This window comes from Pungitius pungitius, chromosome 16 (genome assembly GCF_949316345.1).
Source record: "Pungitius pungitius chromosome 16, fPunPun2.1, whole genome shotgun sequence".
In the NCBI taxonomy this organism is placed as follows: Eukaryota; Metazoa; Chordata; class Actinopteri; order Perciformes; family Gasterosteidae; genus Pungitius; species Pungitius pungitius.
The window spans coordinates 13905629-13931990 of NC_084915.1; the positions used below are offsets into that span (position 1 = coordinate 13905629).

The following is a 26362-nucleotide window of genomic DNA, read 5'->3' on the forward strand; positions in this document are numbered from 1 at the left end:
CATGACTATTCTGATATTTATTCACTTTGATTAAGTTTTATTTTGGCAAACTCCAGTAAAACCACTTATTTCTTATAAAGCTTTTTGTGGCCTATAACAAGCATACGTCTCTTCATTGCGATTTCCCCCACTTTTAGTGGGATTAATTATTCATAATATATTTTACGGAAAGTCTCTCAAATCGGACTGCGTGTCACTCATTTCACCACCAGATGGCGTAGTATAATAAAAGGAAACGTTTTTGCTTATGACATGTTATCCCAAGATCCATTTTTCTACCTTTAAAACGAACTGCTGGAAAAGTGTGGATTATAAAAAAAAATGTTTGGGGAAGTTATTTGATTTAGTTTACATTCGAAACAGTTAACACGTATGTTGACATAAGAAAAGAAACTCAATTCAAACTCGCCAATTTGATTATAAAACTGGAACAAAAATAGAAGAAAAATCTTCCTAAATGCATGGATTGTGCAGCTACAAATGCATTAGATATGCTTCCACCAAGTCAGCACGGGTGCAACCCTTTACGAGAACTTCGCTCCTACACACCAGTTCCCCCATTAAGACAACACTCCCCCCCCCCCCCACCCCCCCACCCCCTAGCGGTGACTCCTGCAGCTGGGACCGAGCATCGCCGCGGGGAGGAGGCAGTGTTATCGGGGGGGGGAGAGAGGGTTGGGCTGTCTGCTGCTGCTGAGAAAACCTGCCGCCAGACATCCAGAGGGACTCCGGCGGCGCAGCGTTGCTTCTCCCGCAGCATCAGCATCAGCATCCGCGACACCGCGGCGCAGCTTCCAGCCTCACCTGCTCCTGTGTGCGCGCCCCTCCCCTCCTCCCCTCCTCCCCCCACGCCTCCGTGACGAGGGACACTCGCTGCCGCAGCACAGAGGGGACGCACGGACGAGGGAAACCGGCTGTAAGTAACTGCCTTTTTTTTTACTGCTTTTTCATTGTAGTTGGTTTTTTGGGGGGGTTGATCGGGGTAGGGCTGAAAAGATGATGCTTTTGGAGTCTTCCACTTTTTGTTTAATGCTCTTGCCGTTCACTAATTGCATTCTCCCAATTGGATCAACAACAAAACAAGCTGCACACTTGGCACCATGTATTCACATGTACGCTGCTGTGATCTGCTGCTCTGATAATGGAACATTCTGTCACACCAGAATGTCCTCAGTCAAATAGCTCAAGTCTGCAGGCTTTTCATTGACCTTAAAGGCTCTATCCGGTAAAAACCATTCTTCCTCGACCGCTTCTCTGTTTAGGAGCAGTCTTCGGGGAAATAAAGGGGAGCTATTTAAGGGCAGTGAAAGATGGTGAAACTGGGGAGTAATCTTCAAGACAAGGGGGGCAAACCTGTGAGCGTGGAGGACGGCTTTCAGAATGTGCCCCTCATCACTCCGCTGGACGTCGGCAGCCTCCAGAGCCAAGCACCTGACAAGGTGAGAGCCAACAGCCGTTTGAGTCTTTGTGTGTAACACACACACACACACACACACACACACATTTCAAATACACACCCATGCTCATACCCCTTTCATTCATTTACAAATGGATTCATCTCGGCTGTCTCCCAGCTGTGTCCTTTGTTTTGCAGCGAGATTAGCAGATTTGGTGCCAGACAGACTGTCATTTATCATCTTGACATGCAATAGTAACTGCGCCGCGGCTCGTTAATCCAGTTACCATGGAGGCAGCGCATTATAGAGGGCCTGCTCTGGTGTTTCCGTGAGGTTGTGACAGAGCGCCGCACTGATTGCATGTACAAAAAGAAAAGAAAAAAAGAACGGAAATCGACAATATAGAAGCTTTAGAATGTGTGAGAGGTAGTGTGATTCCATTTCGGCTGCCGTGTGAATCCACATTTCTACCCTGAGCTCCTCATTCGCTACTCGTTGTAGATCTGCACAATGACATTATTTAGAATACAATCGTTACACGAGTTAGTTGACTCACCCAATACGTATCAGAGGGATTAACGATGTATTGAAACCAATACACTCCTCCTGATGGGGCTTTGCAGTGTTGGGACAATCAATCCAGTTCTAAACAGGAACTTTACAATACAACCCACATCCAAACCTCTGTGGCACTGTGGATTTACCCTCACAATTTATCTTTAGTTGTACTTTGTTAAGCTTTGAGCACTACCTAAAATCTAAAACATCAGATATTACATTTGCTACTGTAAGCTTTGGTGGCGCTGGGTGAGTAGAGACAGGCTAGCCTTTAAAACCTGCTTCCGGTGTTGCTAAGCTAACCGTGTCACAAAGCAACCTGTAGCGTTGCACAACAAAAATACATTTGTAGCACATTTTCTACACAAGGAACCAGAAGCATATTATATTTCAATGGATTCACAGGGCCTTTTATCGCAGTCGTGTCCAAGCTACGAGAACTATGCACCAAAGTTACCCGCTGCCTCGCCTTTTCAATGCACAACAACTTATTTACTTTGCTTTAATCTTACCAAGTGGTTTTATTCTGGACAATTCTCTGAAAAATAAAGGGACGGGTCCATTTTCTGCTGCTGCAGACACAAACCCGGAGTACGGCCTGAACCCTCCTGCGTGTCTCATCCCAGACATTTGACTCTCCTCTTAACTGACACACAACTACAGGCGTGCTGGCCCTTCTACTGTGTCTGCACGTGTGTGTGTGTGTGTGTGTGCACGCAAGCCTCTTCTTTTTCTTTTTTTTTTTTCGTGCGTGAGTGACAAGTCGTTTTCTGTCAGTCGGTAACATGACATTCATAGAGCTGTCAGACATCTTGCACTGATTAAATCAGTCCCACCAGACTTGAGAAGATCAAGCCGCGCTGCAGCCACACACACACACACACACACACACACACACACACACACACACACACACACACACACACCGCCATGTCAAGTGCGTTTTACTGATCGAGCAGCACGACGTTGTAGTTTTCGCTCCTGCGACACACACCGTCGAGTAATTCTTATTGGCATATGAAAGAAAAAAAGGGTCAGAGGAGGAGGAGGTTTGCTGTTTTGTTGATCGGTGGATTTTCCACCCGCCCCCCCGAGAGACGTGGGCCCAAAGATTGGGGGTTGCTGGTTGCCGCTGGAAACACCACGCTGACATCAGAGTTTGCACACCGCCCGCTCGCTAATGAAACCCCCCCCCCCCCCCCCCCCCAAAAAAAAACCAAGACGGTTTTAGGCGTCTTGTGGATTTAATACATCAAATGCAGATGGGCCCACTTGTTTTTTTTCTCTTTCCGTTGGACTGTGTGGGAGTTTGTCTTCGTGACAACTGATGCATTAAAACGCATCAGAGGCCAGAGAATAATAATGGAATCTGTAATTACAGATTAGAGCGTGGGACGTGTCAGTGATGGCTATCACGGCTCGTTTAATGAGAATTCTGCATTCTGCGTGTGTCATGATCACTCTCTTATGTGCTTTGACAGTACCATATGTGGCCAGTACTGACAAAGTCCAAATCCTTTTTGATTTCGTCAATTGGGGTATGTGGAAAGAAGTTGCCTAGACAGCATGGACGTATGTGAAGTGGATACGGCGTACAGTTTGTACTATGGCTTTAACAATAAGATTCCCTCAACACATTTCACAGTTTTTAAATAGACCAGCTGATCACCAATTGCAGGTCGTCACACAACAGAATTACTGTATTACTTCATTTTTCCCTGACAATATGACATGATTTTAGCAATGAGCTAAGATCAGCCCTTATATTGGCCTTGCCTGTTTGTTGGAATTGCTCTAATCTATTCATCCGGTGGGTAGAGATGACACATTGTTGTGTTTCTTAACACCTGGCAGATGTACGTCTAATATTAATTCTGTTTTCACTCTCTATATATGGCTCTTTAGCTGATAAATGTTCATCAACGGTGTCTGTCAGCTGCTTTCTTTTTTTCCTCTTTTTTCTTCACAACATCTCGCCTAACAACGGTGCACCAAATCTCAGAATGTGAATGAGCCTGAAACCTTTCAGAGTTGAGGGGGATCAGACAAAAATCCATTCAGGTGTGGGAGCTGAAACCACCATAAAGATTCACGGGATAATGGTTCATCATTTCAAGTGACCCCCCCCCCCCCCCCCCTTCACGTTGCCTCACAGGTTTTTACATTGTAGTACACAGTTTAAGGTTTAATGGCGGTCTAGTAGGAAGCCCTCCCCTTTGTATGATTTCTATTTCTAAAACTAATCTCTTTAATCTCACCGAATCTGAAGGCTGCTTTTCCCACCCCGCCCCGACCAGAACGAGTTCATTGTTAATCAGCTTTTATCAGCCTTCCCAAATCTAATCTGTGACCAGATTCCCTCTGTCCTTTGAAGCCAAGGCAAGATTTATTGGGTCACGTGACCCCCCCCCATCTGGTTCCCTAGATCGAGAGTTTGGCTTTGTGAATACGAGAAAAAAAACGACCCCAGCTGTTTCCGCCCTGATCCTTCCTGATGACAGCGTGACCTCCCCCGACTACAGGGTTACCCACAAAATGTGCATGGGGGGGGGGGGGGGGTGCAGGCATAACAACGCCGCTCTGCCCTGCAGAGGCCGAGGGCTTCAGAGAGGCATTACGTTTGATTCCATCTGGGGGGGGGGGGGATGCGTCGCAGCCACTGCTGGCTCACCAATATCTTGATTGGAATCCTGATTTGAAAAAAACAACAACAAAACAAACAAACAACAACCAACCACAGCAGGTCGAACAGAAAATAGGCAAAACGAAAAACCCATCCAAGATGACGTCATCAAACTGTGGCAAACAGAAATAGCAGGAAATAACTTCAACAAGGGAAATCTTTATTATTTGAATATACATATTTATTTGATACTCTTGTACTGTACTCTGTGAAAAAAAACAAGTTTAACACTAGATTAAAACGTCCCATTCATGTGAAAAGTGTTGTTTTTAGGGACTAACTCACCTAATTCTGCTTCTCAGTGCCATTTAGTGTTTTAGTTTATTTCAGCTAATTGTTTTGGTATTAGTACCATTTTCTGACAGCCGGCGGCTGCTGTAAGCCGAGAAAGCTCAGAGATCTCACTCTGCTGAAGGGAGAATAATATGAATATTTGACTCCAAATACTAAATATGTTGCTCTGCTGGATTCTGATGCATTAAAAGATGATGAAGACGGTCAATGTGGTGTCTACAGCTTGTCTATGCTGCCTCCAAAACATACAGACACAGCATCAAGAGTCAATTCGGCAGAATAGTTGATATTTTCTAACCAAATGTTACAATTCTTATTTTAGGGTTGCTTTTCATTCGTTTTGTCACAAATCTACAACATATCAAATTTGACATGGAGGAAAGAACGTTTGGAAAGCTCACACTGACAATGTCAAACCTTTAATAAATACAATTATTAGGGACAGAATGAGAGTGAGTGAGTGAGTCGCTAGCGGAGATTGCCATTTTTTTTAATGTTCACATACGACAGTTACATCACCTCACAGAAAGACATTGGAGGTCTATTACAGATCTGAAAGGGAGACTCTGTCAGTCATTGCCATTCTGAAAGGTCACATTCAATATATATGTCTGCATTATATATACAGGACTAATTGAAAATCTCTAAATATAGTCTCAAATGCGCTCGACTTATTTTACCTGTCACTAATTAGGAGTCTCTCAGTTTTATTGACATATCCAAAGGTCACAGTAAGTGATGAAGTTTCATTTAAAAGAAGTTTTCAGCTGTGCTCAATTTATAAAAAATATAAAAAATGTAGGATGGACCAAAGTTGACACGACATTTTAGAGAAGAGGGGAAACGGACTAATGTTTAGGTACTTGTTAACAGTCGGATGTGGTGTTTGGGGTGGAATAGCTGCCAATCTCGGATGAATGAGGAACAAAGGCTTGCAGCTGCATCCTTAAATGATGTAACGGTGCATTAGGCTCTGACTGCACTTTGACTACAGTATACAGTAGGTGCTGCTCCTTACTGTATATTAGCAGTTCAAGTACAATATAAACAGCGTATCATGGCAATAATTAGTTCAACTGTAAGACCATCTATTTATCCATCAGAACTTTGAGCATTTGATTTTACACCTAATTCATGCAACAGAATTATATTGTAAATCTTAGGCCGTGTAAAACCAGTTTTTTTCCCGATCACTCTGAACCAAAATGTATGCCGATGATGCTGGAAAAGTCAGGGGATCATTGAAGTCACTGGGATTTTTTTGACTGACCATTAATGATATTCCAAAATCCACTGTGAGATAAAAAAAACAAAATCCACATTTGTATTCTCAAAGGGAATTATGAGTAAAAAATGAGCCACTATCGCTCTGTGGATTAATAAGTGAGAGAGTTGTAATTCGTTTATTTTGAAATCGCAACTGCTCACCTGGGGTTTTCTCCATCAAGCTCTGTTTAACAACTTCTGATCGCTTATGAATGAATAGTTTGATCGATAGCCACGCCGTCGGGTAACGTGCAACGAAGGAGCGACAGGTACAGGTGGGGAGGGAGTGATGGAGCAACGTGAAGCGCTGCACTGTTTGTGTAACCCGGGGGGTTTGGGGGGGGGGGGGGGGGGGGGGGGGTCTCCAAAGATGAGGGCCTCCTTCGGCCCGAGGGAGCCAGTTGGTGAGCACAGCGGCTTCTGGCTTTGCCTCAAAGTGAAGGAGATCGGCTGCAAGGACGCCCGAGACGTGGCTCTCTTTCTCCTCCCCAACCTCTCCACCTGCCTTGTCGTTTGTATGCGTTCTCTCCACCTGCCTTTATCGTGCACAACAATAAACAGTGAATGACCAAGGCGAAAGGTAAAGGTATTCTTTTGTTCACTAAAGCGATGCCATGTCACTCAAGTTTCTAGTGACTAACAATTAGGATTTTTACAAGTCATGATGATAAATACCAGATCCACTCTGTTAAGTGCTAAGCTGAAGCAGAGAGAACCACGATTGTAGAACTCCTTTGTCCTTTTGCTCAAATATCACCGTCTGGGTTAACAAACAAACACCCGTAACGGGGCTCCAGAGGTCGACGCCTCGCTCGTGGAGGTTTATCCTTTTCACTTTACCCTTCCGCACACGGCACGGCACGTGAGTGTGGAACACGTAGCCTCTGAGTTTCGGAGGGTCGTCTCTTGTGCCCGTGTGTCCCTCTCTTCCCTCCAGAGCGGTTTGCTTGAGGGGGAGCTATGCTGACAGTACTGGGGCAGGGATGCACTGCCCTGCACGGCTCCTTTTTCCCATCTAGCTGCCAGCGTGAAGCACAGTGTTTCTCACTCTTCAACTCTGGGCACCGGACTTCATTAACATATAGTAGAGCTTTAACAGATACCTGGACCGGGTGTCTCCTGTTGGTTTGTTTCTGGCTGTGTTGGTGCCTTTTTGGTGTAATTTATGTCCATGAAAATGCAGCTATAATTCATTTTGTCTATAGTTCTTCACATTATTAAAATGACACTGCACTCATTATCTGTGCAGTTATGTCGGTTCTTTTAGCAGCCTATGCTTCCCTCCACTATTCTTACTCCGTTGTGTATTGAGCTGTGCACCGATCTAAGCCACAATTGAGTCCTCTAGCGCATCCCAGTGTTAATCAAATAAAACCCAACTGTGTGCTTCTCCACATCATTTCAACAATTTGAATAGAAGATGGCTGCTATTGCCAAGCAGAGCTGGGGGGAGAAGGGGGGCCGGCCTGACACTGTCTGCCACGTCTCTCAGATGGAGGCACAGAGCAACCGTTGCCGGGTCAGCCTGGACCTTTAGCTGCGATCGGCCATCAGCCAGGAGCAGACTGAGCATGGGAACAGCCGTAGGTGTCTGCTGGTCGGGGCCCAGTTCTACCGCTTGGCTCTCCTCCTTTGGGTCCAATCTACTGGGGGGGCGGGGCGGATTTAAGGAGGTGATCGTCCCAAGATCCGCTCGCCCCAATCCCCGCGCTCACTTCCCCCGACGCGATGTGCTGTGATCAGGCTGAAAGACACCGAAGACGGATCCATGGCAATTACCAGCGACGGCGCTGACATGAGCCGCTCATTTGTGCCCACTAACATCCGACTGCATTACAACAGCCCCCCCCCCCCATGTCCACCCACACACACAATAACACCAGAATAGTCCACTTTCTCCTGCACTGGATTCATTTGGACTAATGCTACTTGCACACACACATATATATATATATAAAGCTGTACACCTTTTGTTTTTTATTCATTCATTATTATTGTATAGTATGTTTTATTTATTGTCTTTATCTGTCGCTGTACTTCTGCAACAGCCAAATTCCCCCCATTGGGGATCAATAAAGGAATATATGTACGTGTATTCCAAACATGAAAACATTTGACCTTTGCCCTCTTGCAACACACATCCTTACAGCTATTGCCCTCAGCGTACCTGAGTATTTTACGTCTTAAACCCTCCTCCAGGTGGTGGTGAAAACCCGCACTGAGTACCAGACAGAGAAGAAAAGGCTGAAGGTTCCCAAGGTGGAGGAGTTCACCATCAGCTTCACTGACGGGGTGTCTGAGAGACTTAAGGTAAGAGGATTGGTTGGAAAGTCCAACATTTCATGTGTGTGTTGAAGTAATACTAAAAAAAATCCAGACATTTTGCAACGTGAACTGACCAGGTTTTCGAAATAGACCTTCAATTTACTCTGACAAATGGGAGGCTTGGTAAGGATGTGATCATCTCACCCAGGAAAGTAAGCAGCACTCCTACACTAGTAGGACATAATACCTTTACCTCCGGTAAAGGTGCGCTGTCTTTCTCGGCAAAGAGCAGGACAGGTGACTTCAGCGCTGTGTGTGTGTGTGTGTGTGTGTGTGTGAGAATCACTGGGCTCACAGTCCAAACACATCTATATCACCCCGGTGCTGTCTGTTCTATTCTTCCGTCGTTAGGGGAGACCAAAGAGAATTCACGTTGTCATGGCAGCAAAGAAATCCTCCCTCCATGGCAACCCTGGCTGAGAGCGCGAGAGAGAGGTCTAAGTGTAGGTGTGTGTTCGTCTGTGCGTGTGTGTGTGTGTGTGTGTGTGTGTAAAAGTGAGGAGTAACTCTGCCCGAAAAGTCCTTCAAAGCAGGAAGAGGACAGAATGAGATCTCAGGCACCGTGACGCCGTGTTTACATGACACACACACTGCAACACTAAAGCTGTGTCAAGGTTAAGCTCAACACGGTCCCACTTGGGCCTCTTTAGCACTGGAAAGCGATGCTACGGGCTCTGTGGTGTCGGCTCCATCGGAGGGAAACTATCCCGTTCGTCCATGAAGTCCTTCATTCCCTTTCTGATGTTATCCGTACACATGGGTAAACTCTCTGATGGTCTATAAGTCGTTATTGACTTTCCTATGATACAGATGTAGCCATGTATAACAACGTCAGTTGCCGTTGTTTGCTTTATGTAAAGTGACAAAAAAAAAAAAAAAAAATCAATCAAACATTTCCAAGAACAACACACAAAGTTTTGTGTATTTATTTCTACTGATAAGGAATTCATTTGAGTAATGTTTTGTGTTTGGAATCCCCTGATGGGCGGTTTAAGATTAATAAAATAAATTGAACGCCAGTCGAAAGGCGCACATTTTTAAACAAATGATCCCTGCTTGCATCTGATTGACTGTGAAGGCCACATCAGCTGCTAATGACAGAAGACAGTAATGTAGGTGTCAATGAAAACAAGAAATATTTTGAGAACGGAGGCACTTGTGTTGTTGTGGTGGTGATGTGGAGACTTGTGGTTGTGTAACACTCTATACGGGAAACAATTCAGTACACAGTCTTTTAAAAATCTCCACGTTGCCATGCAGCAGTGCTCAGCCTAATTCTCAGAATTGTTGCTTATCAGACTTCTCAAAAATGATGCGGCACACTTATCGGCCCTTTCTGGCCTGCCACATTGCATCAGCTTTTGTTAAAGTAAAAATGCATTACAGTCCGTGTGATTTTGTGCGATGTCGGTTAGTTTTGGGGCGCTCAACTGAACGGTTTGCTTTGCTTGACTGACGGAGCTGATTCTGCAGGCGCACAGACATGTCCACACACACACACACACACGCACACACGCACGCACAGCGAATGCTGCGCAGTGCAAACATTTCTGGGTGAAAAGCTTGCACATCTCTTCTCTCCTCAAAGCTTTGCAGATTGTGTTGATGGATGAAGAGCTCAGAGTGTAAAATGCTCTCTAATCTGCCCTCCTTCGCCGCCACTGCGTCCTTTCCTCCACTTCTCCCTCCTTCCCTGCTGCTGTTTTCTTCCCTCTTTTCGGATGTTTTGCTTACTTGCTCTGCGTTTCCCTTTAAAAAAAAAAAAACATTTTAAATATTTTACTTTGAGACTCTTTGCAGCTTTAAAAAAAATAAAATACACTTCAGCCCCTATGTATTTCCCAAAGATACTTCCATTTGGACTCTCCCTCTTACCTCCCTTCCACTCTCATTCCGTCCCTCTTCTTCTCCCTTTTAGCCTCCCCTTGCTCTCTCTTTCTTTCTTTCTGATTACTCCCAGCGGACTGGAGGTACAAACAATTCCCTGTAGTTGTTTTGTTCCATGAACACACCAAGAAGGGCATGTTTTTCCCTCTAGTTAACTAAATCATTTTATCTTTGGCTACTGACTTGCCAAATCACAAGCTACTGTATTATATGTTGAACTGTACCTTTTGAGATGCTTTGTCAAGTTTGGGAAATTCTTGTCTTTGCAGTTTTTATCAAATTTTCTGCAGTTATATTTACTCTTATAAATATTATTATAGTATATTATATATCCCATTCTGCTTATTTTTTTTTAAGTGAATCATTTGGTCAATCCATAAAAACAAGATTTAATCCTCCCCTTTTCTCAAATGGTTGTCAGGATTTGAAAGATCTAAAAAGCTATTGGTTTGGATCCAAGAAGGCGAATGAAATGGAGTATGATGGGAAGGTGCGCTGCGGTGGCATCCGTCCTTCTGATTGGAATTCAACTCATGACTTCTGCTGCAAAATATTTACATCTTGGCCTCTGCGCTCAATTGGAAAATTTCCGATAGAAAGAAAATGCCACAAAGAGCCTCCCTTGTAAGCGAGGAAAGGATTAGTCGGGTGCCACGGCGCAGGCTCACGGAGATGCAGGTGTAGAGATTGATGAAATAATGTGTGTAGCCCTGCTTGGTTTTCTGGCTCCACTCCTATCCAGAAAACACGGTGCACTTAGCCATCTCTTGTCCCACACACACACACACGCACTCCTCAATCCCACGTGCTGCACCCACTCCCAGGACTGACACCACAACACAAACCTACGTGCACGTGACGGCGCGGTGACTGCCAAGCCCAAGCGGCGCTGTGCCAGCAGAAGTTAGCGGGCCTGTGCAGGTAGGGACGGGAGAGGCGGCCATCATCCAAAAACAATTATCCCTTTTATTAGTTCCACTCTGCCGTGTGTTAAAAGCTCGGCCGCAATCTGCCACCTCCGCAGATGGCGCGCGCTGTTTGACAAGTTGGAGGCAATTACCGCCACAGGTTGGAAACGTCAGCGGCAGACTCCTCTTCGACGTGCTGTTCCATCTTGTTTTGTATGGGACGACTAAAAGTGGGCTCGTGGTGGAGATTTTTAAAAGGCCGATTGCTGGTTCTCGGTCGAGAACACGCAGACAAACGATGCCGCGAACACATTAGCAATGGGGGCAGCAATTGATTAACACTCAGCAATAGCGTTACAGTCCAAACCCTGTTTGCTGATGGAGAAGGGAGGACATGAGGAGGAGGAGAAGAGGGCGAAAGCTTTAATTTTTATTTTATTTTTTGCCGGTGTGGGAGCAGCACTGACTAAATCTCCTCAGCTGCACTTGGAGGGCAGCAAGCGTGATGAAACCAGAGATCATAATGTGTTGTTATGCAAGCGGCGACTCCCGTTATGCTCTATTCTTTATCTCCACATTTAAGACGATACCATTAAGTTTGAATTTTATATGAGAACATTTCGTCATGCCTGAATTCAGTATCTTAATTTGCACAGATAACAATGCCAACATGCCAATTAATAGTAATAAATTAATAAAAGTATGATTCAGTACTTTAGTTCATCATCTTAGCATGCTGTCATTTGTTAATTAATACCACATATTTTATACTGTAATGGGGGACATTTAATGCATTCAAAATAACTCAGGGAAGTGAATAATCTTGTCTGCCATCTGTCGTCCTTTAACCTCTTTCCTCTTTCCCTCCTAATCGGGTCATATTAGTCCAATTATCAGTGGCAGCACGCTAATGCTAATAGCAGGCTAATGCCCTCTCATCAAATTCACTTCTGGGAAGCACTTTGCAGCACTTCAGACTGACACGCGCCATAACCGCGCCAGCTTATATTGGAAGGTATTCACGTACGTCTTATTGTTCAAAACTGGCCTGGCGATAAAATTGCTGTGGTTTGGACACATGCTCTTGAAGTGAGGTATGAATTAGTTCATGACGCAACGCTAAGTTAAGGCCTCATCAGTGGAGAGCAGAAGGGAAAAGGATGCTTTTAATGGGCTAAAAAGAAATTCTAAAACCTAAAACCGCCTGCCGATACACGTCCGAGTCATTAGTCACTGCGGAAAAGTCCCCACGGATGTCAACATTTGGGATGATCCATGAATCCAGATGTCTTCTATTCTGCTCTACTTCTTGTTTCAGAAGCCCAAATATAGCTGAACCTCAAAGGACAGCAGACTGTGCCTATCAATATCAGCAGAGGAATATGAATGATACACATAGTCTGGCTTCACAATTCAATATCCAAGGGACCAATAACACAATCGAAATAAGTTACAGATCATGCTGAGGGAATATCTGTAAATTCAATTTCACCTCAAAGCTCAATTTAGGGTTGACGGTCTTGTCTAACATAAGGACACGGTAGCGGCTGCATCCCATCTCAATTGTAGAACTCGATAACGTTGTAGTTGAGGGTTGCCAAGGATGACAAACATTTCTGAGCCTGAACACATTCTTATTTGAATCCAAACCGGGAAAACAGTCGCAGTGATGTCATATATTTCTTTGTTCAATTTTGGGGTCATATTGTTCCCGTTATTCTCTTCCGTGATGTGTGGGACTTTAAATAATGAAATCTTTAAATCGTAGCCCCGTTCAGACATGACGCGCCTTAGCAGATACGACTCCCCCTGCAGCGGAGAGGAGCTCCTTTCATGGCCAGTCAACATCTGCTCATTCCCGCCCCAACACAAATGGAGACAGGAGCCGGTGAAAGAGCCGGGCTCTGATGTTTCAATCTGGAAAATGATACGGCGAAGAAGGAAAGCTCTCCCCGAAGTCCTCCGTCCTTCACTTAGCTGCTGTTGTTCTGACAAGCTGAGCCATGGGAGCAATTAGGAGGGGGGCAGAGGGCGGATAACTAGTCTGACCCTTCACTTCTGTGTTGTTTCCTCTTACTTTGACACCTGGCTTTGAGATGAATCCACCCATCTCACCGTGGGTTACTCATGCTGCACTCACAGTTCGGGCATCAGGGGGGTGTGTTTTCATTTATTATTAGTCCTATTGCTAGCGTTAATCATCTTTCTATTCAGTTAATCATTAAATATAATCATTATTCAGGTTCCATAGGTTTCATATCTACACGCTAAGGCTGATAAACTTCATATTGATGAGACTAAAGTATTGACATACATTTCAACTGAGTGAAAGTGAGATGGCATGGTATGGTATTTGCTCAGCAGATGAATTACAGTCTCACATTGACAAAGTTTCTCTCCATGGACTGAGTATAAAAATCTTTATTTCTTGTTTATATATATATATAGATTGTAAAAAAAGATGCAAGAACTTAAATGACTGAAAATACATATTTGAAATACTCTAAAATAATGTTTTGTAATTTACCAAACTATTGAATAAATTAATTGGATGCAACTTGAATTTCAGGTCATCGGTCAAAATGACACATTAGATACATTAAAATTGACAATTGTCCATATTAATGTATCTAATGTGTCACTACACACACGCATGCAACCCCCCCACCCTAAGCTCTCTGTGATGAACATATGCGGGTACACAAAAAACAGCCAGGAGACTGAGAGCTGGGTGTACATTACAGTAATGAACCTTGTCCTACGATGTAAACAACGTTTTAGAGTGTGTCGAGGCGGATCCCATCATTAATGATATCTCCTCTCTTGCAACAGCTTCATCCCGCGGATCAAATCCAGATGTGTCGCCTTACTGATAATAGTGTTTTTTTTTTGTCTGCACTCATGCGTTGACATCATTGGATGCTATCATTTCATTCTCAATATTGATTAGTACAGTCCATTTCCTTAATGCATGCGTTTTATTGGTGTGAGGGTAATTATTGGATCATATTTTAACACTAACTGAGCTCTGTCGTGTCCCTGAAATGTGATTCTTTTTCATTGTGCTTTTCTTTTAACAACTGTAATGCAGAAGGGAATATGTTACCCTCGAAACATAACTGAGGGGGATGTTTAGTTAAACGGAAAGTCATTTCATAGGTGGCGAAGGTTGGTCATTTTAAAGCCTCCTTCTATTTGGAGTCGATACCCCAAGAGCACATTTTCCTCCAACCAAAATGAAAGCCTGCTCAGACAAAACCTTTGAAGCTTTGTCTCCAAGGAGACCTTGCTGTATTGGGATAAATTAGCATAATTAGCGTTTATCTACTGCTGAACATGCCATTGGATGGATGCTATTGGATGTGTGCATGTGAGAGAAGGACCTTTGATGTAACGACAAAACAGTGGAAATAGAAACTCGCAATAACGCTATAATCTATATACTGCACATCTACATCTACATCTATGTTTGTAAAAAAGCATTATTCTTCAGTTTGAAATGGATGAATACTTTTTAAAAATTACAGTTTATAATACGCTTATAAAATAACAATAACTTTATTCATGTAGCACCTTTAAAATACTGTTTTACCAAGTGCTTCACAGAGAAGCAAACACAGTTATACATGACGTCAATACGAGTAAACATTTCAGAACATGCAGGATACACGCAAAAGAGAAAATGTCATATGCTTGAATGCACAGTTTGTCGAATGCAGAGCCCTCAGGTTACTTGAGAGTCTTTAAGTGCAATGAGCCAACCTGGTTCGGCTTAATAGGATAAGTCACCTACTTGAAATGTGCTTTTACGGACGAGGCTACAGGTGACAAAGTGTTTTTAAATAATTCACTCCTGGGTGTGCACAATCACCCGGAGGGAGATTATATTTGTTCGTACCTGACCGTGTTCATTTAAGTATTTCTATCTGTGTGCATGGAGGGACGTCATAATCCTGTGATCCAAGACTGGCATATTACACACACACACACACAGCAGCTAGTTAACCTCACCAGAGGCATCCTCAGTGATGCCCTGCATCTCGTCAGAGGGCCACACTGCTGCAGCGGGTCCTCGAGAGCCTCAATCCCCGCACAAGTCTCCTTGACATCCCTCTTCCCCATCTCAGATACTCCGTTCTGAGATGCATCCCCCCCCAGAGGCCCCTGTGAGGTGTTTTTTGTCTTTGTTCCACTGACAAACAGAGTGAACTTTGCCTTGAGACGCTTTAGGAGCTTTAAGACCTCAGCAGTCACCCCTGCAAAGAAGTTCCAAGAAATCAATACATCTCGAGAAAGATCTATTTCTCTTCAACTGTGTAGTAGTATTTTTAGGTGTGTGTATTTGACATTTTCATTTTTATACGGCTACTTCGTTGCATTTCAAAAGGCGATATATCATACTTTTTTACATCAATAAGTTTATGTAAGAGCTACAGTTATTGTTTTTCCACGAGGACTGCAAAAACCAACGCTAAATCGAAGCCTGATTTTAAAAGCATGAAGGATTAGTGTTTTTATGCTGCTATTATGGTACTTTTAATCAAAGAAACGGAATACTTCCTCTACAAACCCACAAAGTTAAGAAATATCCTGTGGATCCGGTTGCCGGCTGTTTAACGCCCTGATCCACAGCCCACACATTAATATTCCAGGCAGCGTGACAGGGTGGCTGGGGGGGGGGGGGGGGGGGGGGCCTGTGTTTCGCTCAAGGACACGCGGGGATCAAACGCACGGCCTCTCATTTATCGGTTGAAGATGTCGACCCCTTTCCCCCCCTTAACAGGTACGCAGTTGCCCGCTTCCTCAATGCCGTATTACGGAATTGCCTGGGAGAGTATTTCATCTGCATTTTTACGTGAGCTAGTTCATCCCTGACTTAAACGCTTATTCGTGTGATGGACAGGTGGGGGCTTAGCGTCTCGATTGCACTTCAGCGGGCACTTCTCCATCTAGCTGGTTGTTCCAGAGGGACTGAATGAAGAATATTTTTGTCATAGTTGGAACTGAATTTTTCTGCCTTCAGTTAGGATCATGTCTGCAACAATTCTACTCAGCCCTGTTGGTTCTGTGCAAACCAAAATGTTGTGTCCATCCGTTTTTACAGGGCTTAAACACACTGGGGAAGGTGCAGGTGATTGGACACAGGTGGGAACGATCATGGGCACTGCAGACAATCACAGGGGAAGGCAGGCCAAGGCAGGAAGTGAAGTTAACCCAGGGACACAAGGGGGCATGAAACTACTACAAAATAAACCAGGAAGTAAACCCAAACCGTGACGGTCTAGTGGTTCAGGTGTGACAGTGAGAGAACATCACAACTTTCCAATTACCTTGGAGAGCACAATGCTTATCTGACAGATCGACGGCCAAACCTTTAAGAGGCATTACACGACATGCTGGTGGCCATCTGACCAGTGACCTTTAAGCTTCTGTTTTTCAATTAGTCCTTTTTAGAGGATGTTTTCTCTCCGCACTAGCTCCCCCTGTCACCAAGTTCATTAATTTCATTAATCAGCAAACTTAGCCGAAAGGCATCCCGGGTTATTACAGCCGAGACAAAATGTGTTTAATATTAGAACTTTCTCATTTTATATTCTTAGCTCTTTTTTTTATGCATGTATCTCAGCACGAGGCTTCACGTGTAAGAAGAAAATAACTCTGGGGAAAGGTGTAGAAGGTGTCAGAGGGTAGCAGGACCAATCGATGAAAAAACGGCGGTTCATGGTTCCATCAGCGATGCATCGATTGAAGCATCAGCCGATATCCCACTGCGCCTGCTGCCCACCGGCCTGCGCCCCCCCCCCCCCCGTGTCTCTGTCACCTGTTCCCAAGAGAGGGAACGGGCACCTCCATCTGCCCCTGGATCCCTATCAGTCACTCTGTCCTCCTTACGTTAGTCTCTGTCATCTCCTCCTTTATTTCTCACTTGGCTTTATTTATCAGCTGCATTTTTTTTCTCCTTTTCTCACAGCAGCCTCGTGTCACACACCCAACTTCCTGTCCTCTCGCTCAAGCACACACTTACATATTCTGCTCGTTTCCTCGAGCGAATATGAGGAGGTGTCTGCTCCCCCCACCCCCCCCCCCCCCCCCCCCCCCCATATGGCCTGTCAAGTCCCCCCAGTGGGGAGAGTGTGGGTGGTGTGTTGCATTCTAACATAGCACGGTGTTAAAAAGAGGAAAGGGAATCATATGTTGAAAGGTGGTGAAATAGGCTGCAAGGAACATGAAACTGACTTTGAATCTACAATATCTGTACAGCCAAAAATAATCAAAGAAAAATTAATAATAATTGCTTATTTTCTGCATAAAATAGGGGGTGTGAGTGAGTCAACAAATGTTTAATTTGGAGTCAGCGATGAGATTCTAACAGCTCACTCTGTAATGCAAAAATAATGTATGGGAAACATATGAGCTTAATGAATGCAGCAGTCCATGGACAGAAAGAATTGTGCGCAATCATTTTGAGAACAAATAAAATAAAAATAGTGCTATTTTTCGTGGTGACACTTAAGGTTATTTGTGCTATTAAGTGGATGGATATAGGATATGTGATCCATTATGAAGAACATTTTTGTGAATTCAAATATTACGACTAACTTTGACTGTTACTTGGTCCGTAGCATTATACAGTAATATGATTTTTTTAATATATATTTATAGGGACAAAGGAGGCAAGAGTCAGTGCTGGGTGAATAATAGCAGGTGATACAAATAGAGCCCAGAGGACACGGTCACTTGCAATGCTGTCAATCAAATCTTTTCTGATGGAGCCAATTCTTGTTAAGGACATTCAAATGATAGCAGCATGCTGTTCTTCTACCTGCAGCCAAGAAAAGCAAACGTCCATGAACGCCTCTCTGTTATCTGTGTCTCACAGCAGACAGGATGATGCTTGTGTTGGTGGTGATAGAGCGCTAATGGCACAACAGCTACATTGAATGTTCAACAGAAAATAGGATGCTGATGTGGGAGGGAGAAGCTGCCATAGCAGGAGATATTGTGTACTTGTTTTGACTAAAACACATTATTTGATTCCATTGGGTTCTGCTGCATTTTGTGCTATTATATTGAATTGTTTGTTATTTTTATAGGCGATCTAGCTTGTATCAGACGTGTCTGAACATTATCGCATAGAGGAATATTGCATCACACTAGCAAATCAATGTATGAATCTACTTCATGCATGGAGGGAGACTTCATCTGTGAGCTGTGGCGTTACCCCGACAACCTCCTTCGGTTTACTGCGGGATTCAGCCAGATTATGAATAATGGAGAAAGGTCAGAAGATATTTTGAAATGATTTATACGCCACATGGCAATGGCTGTATCAACAGGGATTCTGGAGTGATTAGTTCTATCTCGTAGGGCGGAGTATGTTCTTGCCTTAAAGGGGGGGGGGGGGGGGGTTGTTAACATCCTCTAAATCTAAACACTGTGCTCACTGAGGATGGAAGCAGGAGCTGTTCCCATGCTCAAGTATGTTACTTTACATTACTCCAAGTTGTAGAAACTGCTCATCTATACCCAAGACATAAACCCTCTGAATGTGCTTGGGCTAGTTTGAGGTTGGTTCACGATGCTGTGATTATTGTTACAAAAAAACAACTACTACAACAAAATAGCCACAGCCATCTCCGCTTTCCAGCCAATTATCTGACAGATCAACAGGACGGAGTTAAATTCAATGAAAGGTGGGTTTCACTGACACATTATTCAAATGTGTGCAGTAATTACCTTCATTTGAATTGTGCAAAAGAGGCAAATGTCCTCAATCAATAGCAACCTAAGTCTTCGTTTAATTTTTCAAAGTTGAACATGAATAACATGCTGATTGCATGCTGCCTGGTATTTGGAGCTTTAGAGTAATCCCTTTCCTTAATGAGCTATTTCATATGCTTCATGATTTAAAAAACGAGGCCAGAGTGAGTCTTAATCATTCATTCTAAGTCTGTTTCTGCTCCAAAAGGCGGCTTGTCATCGTTTTTCACATGTCCTTACAATTCATCATTCGACGCGGGACGTGCAATATTCAGAGTGTCGGCCGGCCACCGAGGCTTGAGAGTCGTGTCCCCCAGTTGACACCAAGTAAACAGTCACTTATCTTGCGTGTCCCCGTCCAGCCCCATAACGCTGATGGAGACTAATGATCACACCCTCGTGTAATTGCTCGGGCGTCCCACGCTGACGGAGCAGTAAATCGGCTTTAAGCCCAATCCAGGAATGGAAATTGGAAACATTCATTCGTTATGGGAGGTTGTGTGTTTTTTTTTTCATCTTGCTCACTGGGAAAAGTGTGACTCTTTATTTTGGCGCGTTTGGGCAAAACCGGTAGGATCACATGGCAACATGCACATACAAGCACGCCGGACACACCTGTTTACACTGGAATGTGTGACTTGGCAGACAGTACCGTTTTTAAACTCTATCCCTTTCAATTGTTTGCAGCATTCTCATTAAATACCCGATCATCTGACCCGATCATGATGTCAAGTCCAAGGTAGAAGGAAATAAATCCTTTTATGTGTTAATCTGCCCTAACATGACATTGTGTATCCTTCCCGGGAAATGGATAGAGACAGTGCACACAAATATGTGTTATTCCATTATTCCTGCAACAGTTTCATAAATCCTTGTTGTGAATCAGTGAGCAGAACAATTTTTGGTTGCCAACTATTGAAAGCCTTGATTTACAACACTTGAAACGCTGAAAAAGGAGACTTGCAATCTCAATAAATGCAACTCATGAATCGGTTCGCCGCATTACTCATTTCTAAGAAAGACAAGAAGGTGCTTTTTTTTCTTCTTTCCTCTGCGCTTCTCAGAAAACAGCTGGGAGCTGTTGATTCCTCTCATTGACCTGACTGCACCGACAATCAACACAAGACAAGAAACAACCGAAATCATCAACACCAGCTAGCAGCTGTATACTGTATGATCATATATTGTAAATGAGGGTATTGGAAATTCCATCATAGAAATTAAATTGCTTGAAATAATATAAATGCAAATGCAAGTCCACTAAGACCAGTCATTATTCCGTACGGAGACACAGCTTGACATAATGGAGTCCTTTAGCGGCTCCCATCACAGGAATAAACTCTCTTTCACTTTTGCAGAACGTTGGTAATGTAATGAGGAGGGATCTTCTGGAAGCTTTTTGTTTTTGTAATATATTCTCACAGCTATTGTGCATGCTGGGTCACCGGCTCGCTGTCATATTTTACCGGGACACTTGAAAAGAACAGCGCCATTGTTAACGTGATTACTGTCGTCGGTGCTTTCCTCGCCGTGATAAATCCATTGCGCAGAGGTCTTGGTCCGATGTCCCAACCTGGGTCATCCATCACGCAGCTCAACAGGAACACTTTGCCTTGAGGAGGCATTCACCTCAGTCAGCAGCATCTTACTGTACCATTTATTATGACTAGACACACACACACACACACACACTGACCAGCGTTTGTCCTCTCCCCAGGTGACTATTCTGATCATCCTGGCCCTGGCCTTCCTCGCCTGCATCGTGTTCCTGGTGGTTTATAAAGCCTTCACCTACGACCACGCCTGCCCAGATGGATTCATTTACAAGGTGGGACCCACAAGAGGCGAGCATTTCGCTTTATGGTGGTACAACACACACCTGCACACGGCCCAGGAAAAGTAAGGAGAGGGGGGGGGGTTAACTAGCAGCTGGAGAGTTAGCCTACAGCTACAGCTACAGAAAGCCCAAAATATCAACATGTCAACATTTTCAAAACAGCCCAAACCATGCAGAAAGTACGGTGGCCGAGAAGGTTCAGACAAATACAAAAGCAACAACACAACCGCAAACGCCACAACACAACACGAACGCCGCAACACGAAAATACAAAAGCCACATCACAACCGCAAATGCAACAACACAACCGCAAACGCCACAACACAACACGAACGCCGCAACACGAAAATACAAAAGCCACATCACAACCGCAAATGCCACAACGCAACACGAACGCCGCAACGCAACACGAACGGCGCAACACAACACGAAAGCGAAAACGGAAGTAGCTGCCCACGGGAGCGAGCGTATTTTGGAGGAACGGAGCTGGAGGATGCCAGATCGTTTAAGAAGTAAGTGAAACATGATTCCTTGCGGCTACAGTTAAAGTAAGGAATCATGTTTCACTTACTTCTTAAACGATCTGGCATCCTCCAGCTCCGTTGTTACGTGCCAACTGGTTTTTGAACCTACTGGTTTGGCTACGCGTGCGTGTTTGTTTTGCCCCGACAGTGGCAGATGTTGTCTGCCTCGGTCACCTGATCCGTCACACATTCGCAAACATATTTCTGAAAATGTTCAAAATGCATCCCATATCCAATGCAGCGATTATGATTGTATAAGTGAGCACTACATCACTGCCACGTATAAAGAAATAAATAAAAGAACATACGTTTATTAAAAGATCGCCACAACCTGGATTCGAACCCGCAGTCGAGCAAAATAGCAAAACTTTATAAGACAGCGGCGCTACGCCGTCGGCCAACCGAGCTGTCAAATGCCGCTACTGATTTCACTACTTATCATGAAATTGCAAATCGTCAGTGGCAAGAACATCTTTTGGTTCAGGGTGAGCCAAGACAACTGGTTTTTGGTGGCGTAGCGTGAAATACATAGTTCTGTCAGGTTTTCTAGCACATTGCCCAAGTAGGATTACTCTCTTAATAACATCTAAACGCGTAGCCAAACCAGTAGGTTCAAAAACCAGTAGGCACGTAACAACGGAGCTGGAGGATGCCAGATCGTTTAAGAAGTAAGTGAAACATGATTCCTTGCGGCTACAGTTAAAGTAAGGAATTATGTTTCACTTACTTCTTAAACGATCTGGCATCCTCCAGCTCCGTTCCTCCAAAATACGCTCGCTCCCGTGGGCAGCTACTTCAGTTTTCGCGTTGCGTTGCGGCTTTCGTGTTGCGTTGCGGCGTTCGTGTTGTGTTGTGGCATTTGCAGTTGTGATGTGCCTTTTGTATTTTGTGTTGTGGCGTTCGTGTTGCGTTGTGGCATTTGCGGTTGTGTTGTTGCTTTTGTATTTGTCTGAACCTTCTCGGCCACCGTAAGAAAGGAATCCAAATGACGGACAATTGAAGGGGGAAAGGATTGATTAATTAACTACTTTATGCCCATTGTCATCAATTTAAGTAAAGGTTTGACCTTTTGGGAGACAATTTCTATTTGAGAAGACAAATAATGGTCCAACATTTGTCCATTGAATATGAAGTTACAGACAGGAGCAGGGTAGCTTGCAGAGGTGTGGACTCGAGTCATGTGACTTGGACTCGAGTCAGACTCGAGTCATGAATTTGATGACTTGAGACTCGACTCGACAAAACGTACAAAGACTTGCAACTCGACTTGGGCTTGAACACCGATGACTCGTGACTTGACTTGGACTCGAGCCTTTTGACTCGAGAAGACTTGCTACTTCCCATGAAAACTGGGGGAGAACATTTTCACACGGCCGCGCCACTCTGTTTATCTGCATCTGTCAAAAAATGTGCGCCACCTGTATGCAGAGAGCGCGCGCTGCCTGAACAACATCCAATCACTGCAGTCCATTTGACCGTATCAACAAGACAGCTCAGTCATGGTTACAAAAATTGGGATTTTTGAACCCGGATTCAGACTCCGATGGAAATCCTCGCCAACATTATGTCAACGTCCGTTTTTAAAGTAGTGTAATGAGCTGAGTTAAAGTTATTAGTTAATCAGTTATGCAGATGTTGCATGTGTTCACGTTATGCTCCGTTACCAGCTGTAGTTACGCGAGACAACCCGAGTTTTGGGGGGCCGTGTATGCGGAAGTGTTCGTTCGGCGTGGTGACGGCCAACAGTGACCGAAGTTGAGTTGTTTTATATAAATAAATGCAGCGGAGTTGCAAGCCAGTCATCGCCTCCTTATTTACGCTGCAGCATTGGGGTGAGCGTTACAGTACTATAACACAGTCACAGTCGATCCACCGTTACCCTTCCCTTCGTAGTCTAGGTCTGTGAGGCAGCGCACCATCACCCAGGGTTCCCCGTCCCCACTATAATAAAAGGACTCGAAATGACTCGTAACTAAAATGGTACGACTTGTGACTCGACTTGGGACTTGTTGGCTGTGACTTGTGACTCGACTTGGGACTTGCTTCGTCTTTGACTCGACTTGACTTGGGACTCGAGGGCAATGACTTGAGACTTGCTTGTGACTTGCATAACAGTGACTTGTTCCCACCTCTGGTAGCTTGTGCTATCTTCATTTAACGCCGTCAAAATCAACCTCCCAAAAATGCTTACTAATTCTAAACAATTTTGACTAAGATCACTAATTTGGCCATTTGTTAATGAGTAACATTGAGTATGAAGTTTTTCTTTCTTTCATCTTCACAGACTTCGACATATAGACTTCTTCCACAGGAATACATGTATTTCAGAAAAATGATATCTTTCATTTCTTTTAATTGACCGATCCACTACTTCCATACTGTATACCTTGTATAAGTGTCCTTGTGGGAGGCACTGAAGCATCTCTGCCCTTCTCCCCATCTCCCTCAATACAGCATGTTCTATCTATATAAAGAATAACAAAAGGGGGGGGGGGGCACTGCCCAGTCACCTCAAGGAGAAAAATAAACATCTCCTGCCCCACTTTGACACATTTCTGAGGTCATGTTGGAAGCTCACACGGCTCATAACAGGCAATCATCCATCAGTGATATCAGTGATTTAGTTATGTTTGATATAATTAAGTGTAATTTAGACTTTTCTTCCTTGACACTGAATCTCCAAAAATGGGCTCTATTGAGGCTGCTCTCATCCGCTGTAGCGATGCAAATTAGACTTACTGCCTATTTGACAAAGTAAAAGGCCCTATGAGACATTTTCGGGAAAAGAAAATGTCTCATAGGGCTTTTCGCATCCCACAATATGCGCCTCCTCCCCTCTCGAGTTTGCTTTGTGTGAGGTCACCTTCAAAGTCTGTGTCTCCGGACCAATCCGGTCTTTAAGGTGGAATACATCCATAGTTGCAGGCCCATAACCACTGCAGGGGCTCTGCTCGCTGTCTGCAGACGTATTATTAACTTACTTTCACAATATGCCACATGCACCACACAACTGCCCAAAAGTGTTGTTACTGTGCACGTTGAAGCACATTCAAATATTGCATTTTTCCTCTTTCTCCCTCACAGCACAAAAGGTGCATCCCGGCGTCCCTGGAGGCCTACTACGCCGCCCAAGACGCTAACTCGAGGGGCCGCTTCTACACGGTGATCAGCCACTACAGCATGGCCAAGCAGACCACCTCGCACTCTGTCTCCCCCTGGCTGCCCGGAGGGGCGCCAGGGCAGCAGCATGACGCTAAGCCGCCCACTGGCGAGGGCCACTGAGTTGGCCCAGCGGGTAGAGTGTGTCGCAAAACGCACGCAGACATGAAGGAAGGCAGGTGCAGGCAGATAGGAACACACACACACACACACACACATTAACACGTAGCTGAACATCTTTCGTAGGCGTAGATCAAAGCGACGCACAACAGACGCAGTATGATGCCAGTATAGAGTGAAAACGTGCATGCAGACATGATAAGCACATGGCTAGGTCATATTCTGATTTCCCTCGACTGACCATTTGTGTGTCGGGTTCCTTATTGAGGGGCATATTTCCTGTTGAACCTTTGTCTGCTGATACAAACTCCCACGTACAAACACAGCCTGCTCTCTCGCTACCATGTCTTTAATGCCTTCCTCTTCATTTACTATAATTGATTGTCTTGATATATTTATTTTTCACTGTAATGTATGGATAACTTGTATGTGATTATCTTTGTACAAAGGCTTGAGTCAGTGCTGAATTTCACGCTTCCTCTTTGAGGTTTTCTTAGTTAAGGTGTGTTTCTCTAGTTCATTCACGGCCGCTTTTCTTGGATCACTTCATATTCCGACCCTGAAAATGTCTTAAATTGCTGTATAACGAGTTTTTAAACACAACGCTCATCCGAGGAAGGTTCGACGCCAGAGTCCACATCCAGCGGAAGTCATTTTTCCATCATGGCTGTTTGATAGCTCATATGCGCTGACGATTCAATGTTCTGTGTTATACGATTCAGATCCTGATATCTCCCAGTGACCCACGCTGTACATACAACTTTGCGATCAGGCTAGTTTTTGTGTTTGTATGAATTCTAGTAGCTTTTATTAGGAGGTTTTCATTTTGGATTTTACAGACTTGCATTTCGTTCATGCATATTGCTCCAGTGTTGTAGCTCCCTTAAACTCAATGTTGCAAATGGGGAAGGAAACACCCTGCATATCACGTCTCCTGCCCAAACTGTTATTCTCCAGCTGAGATCTGTTAAGTATTGATGGGCTTCAATTTGCAGTCGAATTCTGTTCCCGTACGGATTTATTCTCATTTTGTAATGTTGGATCTGTTGTCGAGAGCGCTTTTATGAGGTATTGTGATGTTGTTAGTTACGTAGCGATACCCGGTGTACTTTATCAGTGTGCATCCGTGTCCCTGTTCCCTTTGGTTTGAATTCAAAATAAAAACAAGCTGTGACCTGTACTGTGTGTGCCTATCAATGCCACTTACCGCTGTGTCTCTTTAGCACTCGCACAGCGCCTAACGCAGCCCCGAGGCAGCGTACTGAGAGTCTTTTCATGCAGCACATTGTGTTATTCACGTGATCATCCTCCTACTCGAATCCGTACTACATTAGATATTTAGTCTGCTGTTTGTGTGCAGGACGTTATGGCGTTGCAGGCCCGTTTGCCGGCTGCAATGGTGACTATCTGTGTGAACAGAAGGATACCAACATCTGTAACGGCTGCAGGATACATTATTCATCTACACAGCGTACACTGTGAATGGCAGATAAGGCCTCGGTTTTTTCCCTGTGAGCAGCACTAACAGTGTCTTCAGTGAGCGCCAAGAATAGCTGGCTTTACTAATTACATGCTTGTGTTCTAATTAATCCGTCTGCTGTCTGTGTTTTTTTCCCCTTACTGTGGAGTCAAACATTAGCCGA

The 26362-nt window shown here is 44.3% G+C and overlaps 1 protein-coding gene across 1 annotated transcript; it reads left to right on the forward strand.

Moving 5' to 3' along the window:
- The first annotated feature begins 659 nt into the window (after window positions 1-659).
- Window positions 660-25899, forward strand: nsg2 (neuronal vesicle trafficking associated 2). Its single transcript, XM_037467781.2, has 5 exons — window positions 660-916; window positions 1263-1439; window positions 8398-8508; window positions 20797-20907; window positions 24525-25899. Exons 2-5 carry the CDS (start codon window positions 1311-1313, stop codon window positions 24720-24722), a joined length of 549 nt encoding a protein of 182 aa, XP_037323678.1. The 5' UTR covers window positions 660-916; window positions 1263-1310; the 3' UTR covers window positions 24723-25899.
- The last annotated feature ends 463 nt before the right edge of the window (window positions 25900-26362 follow it).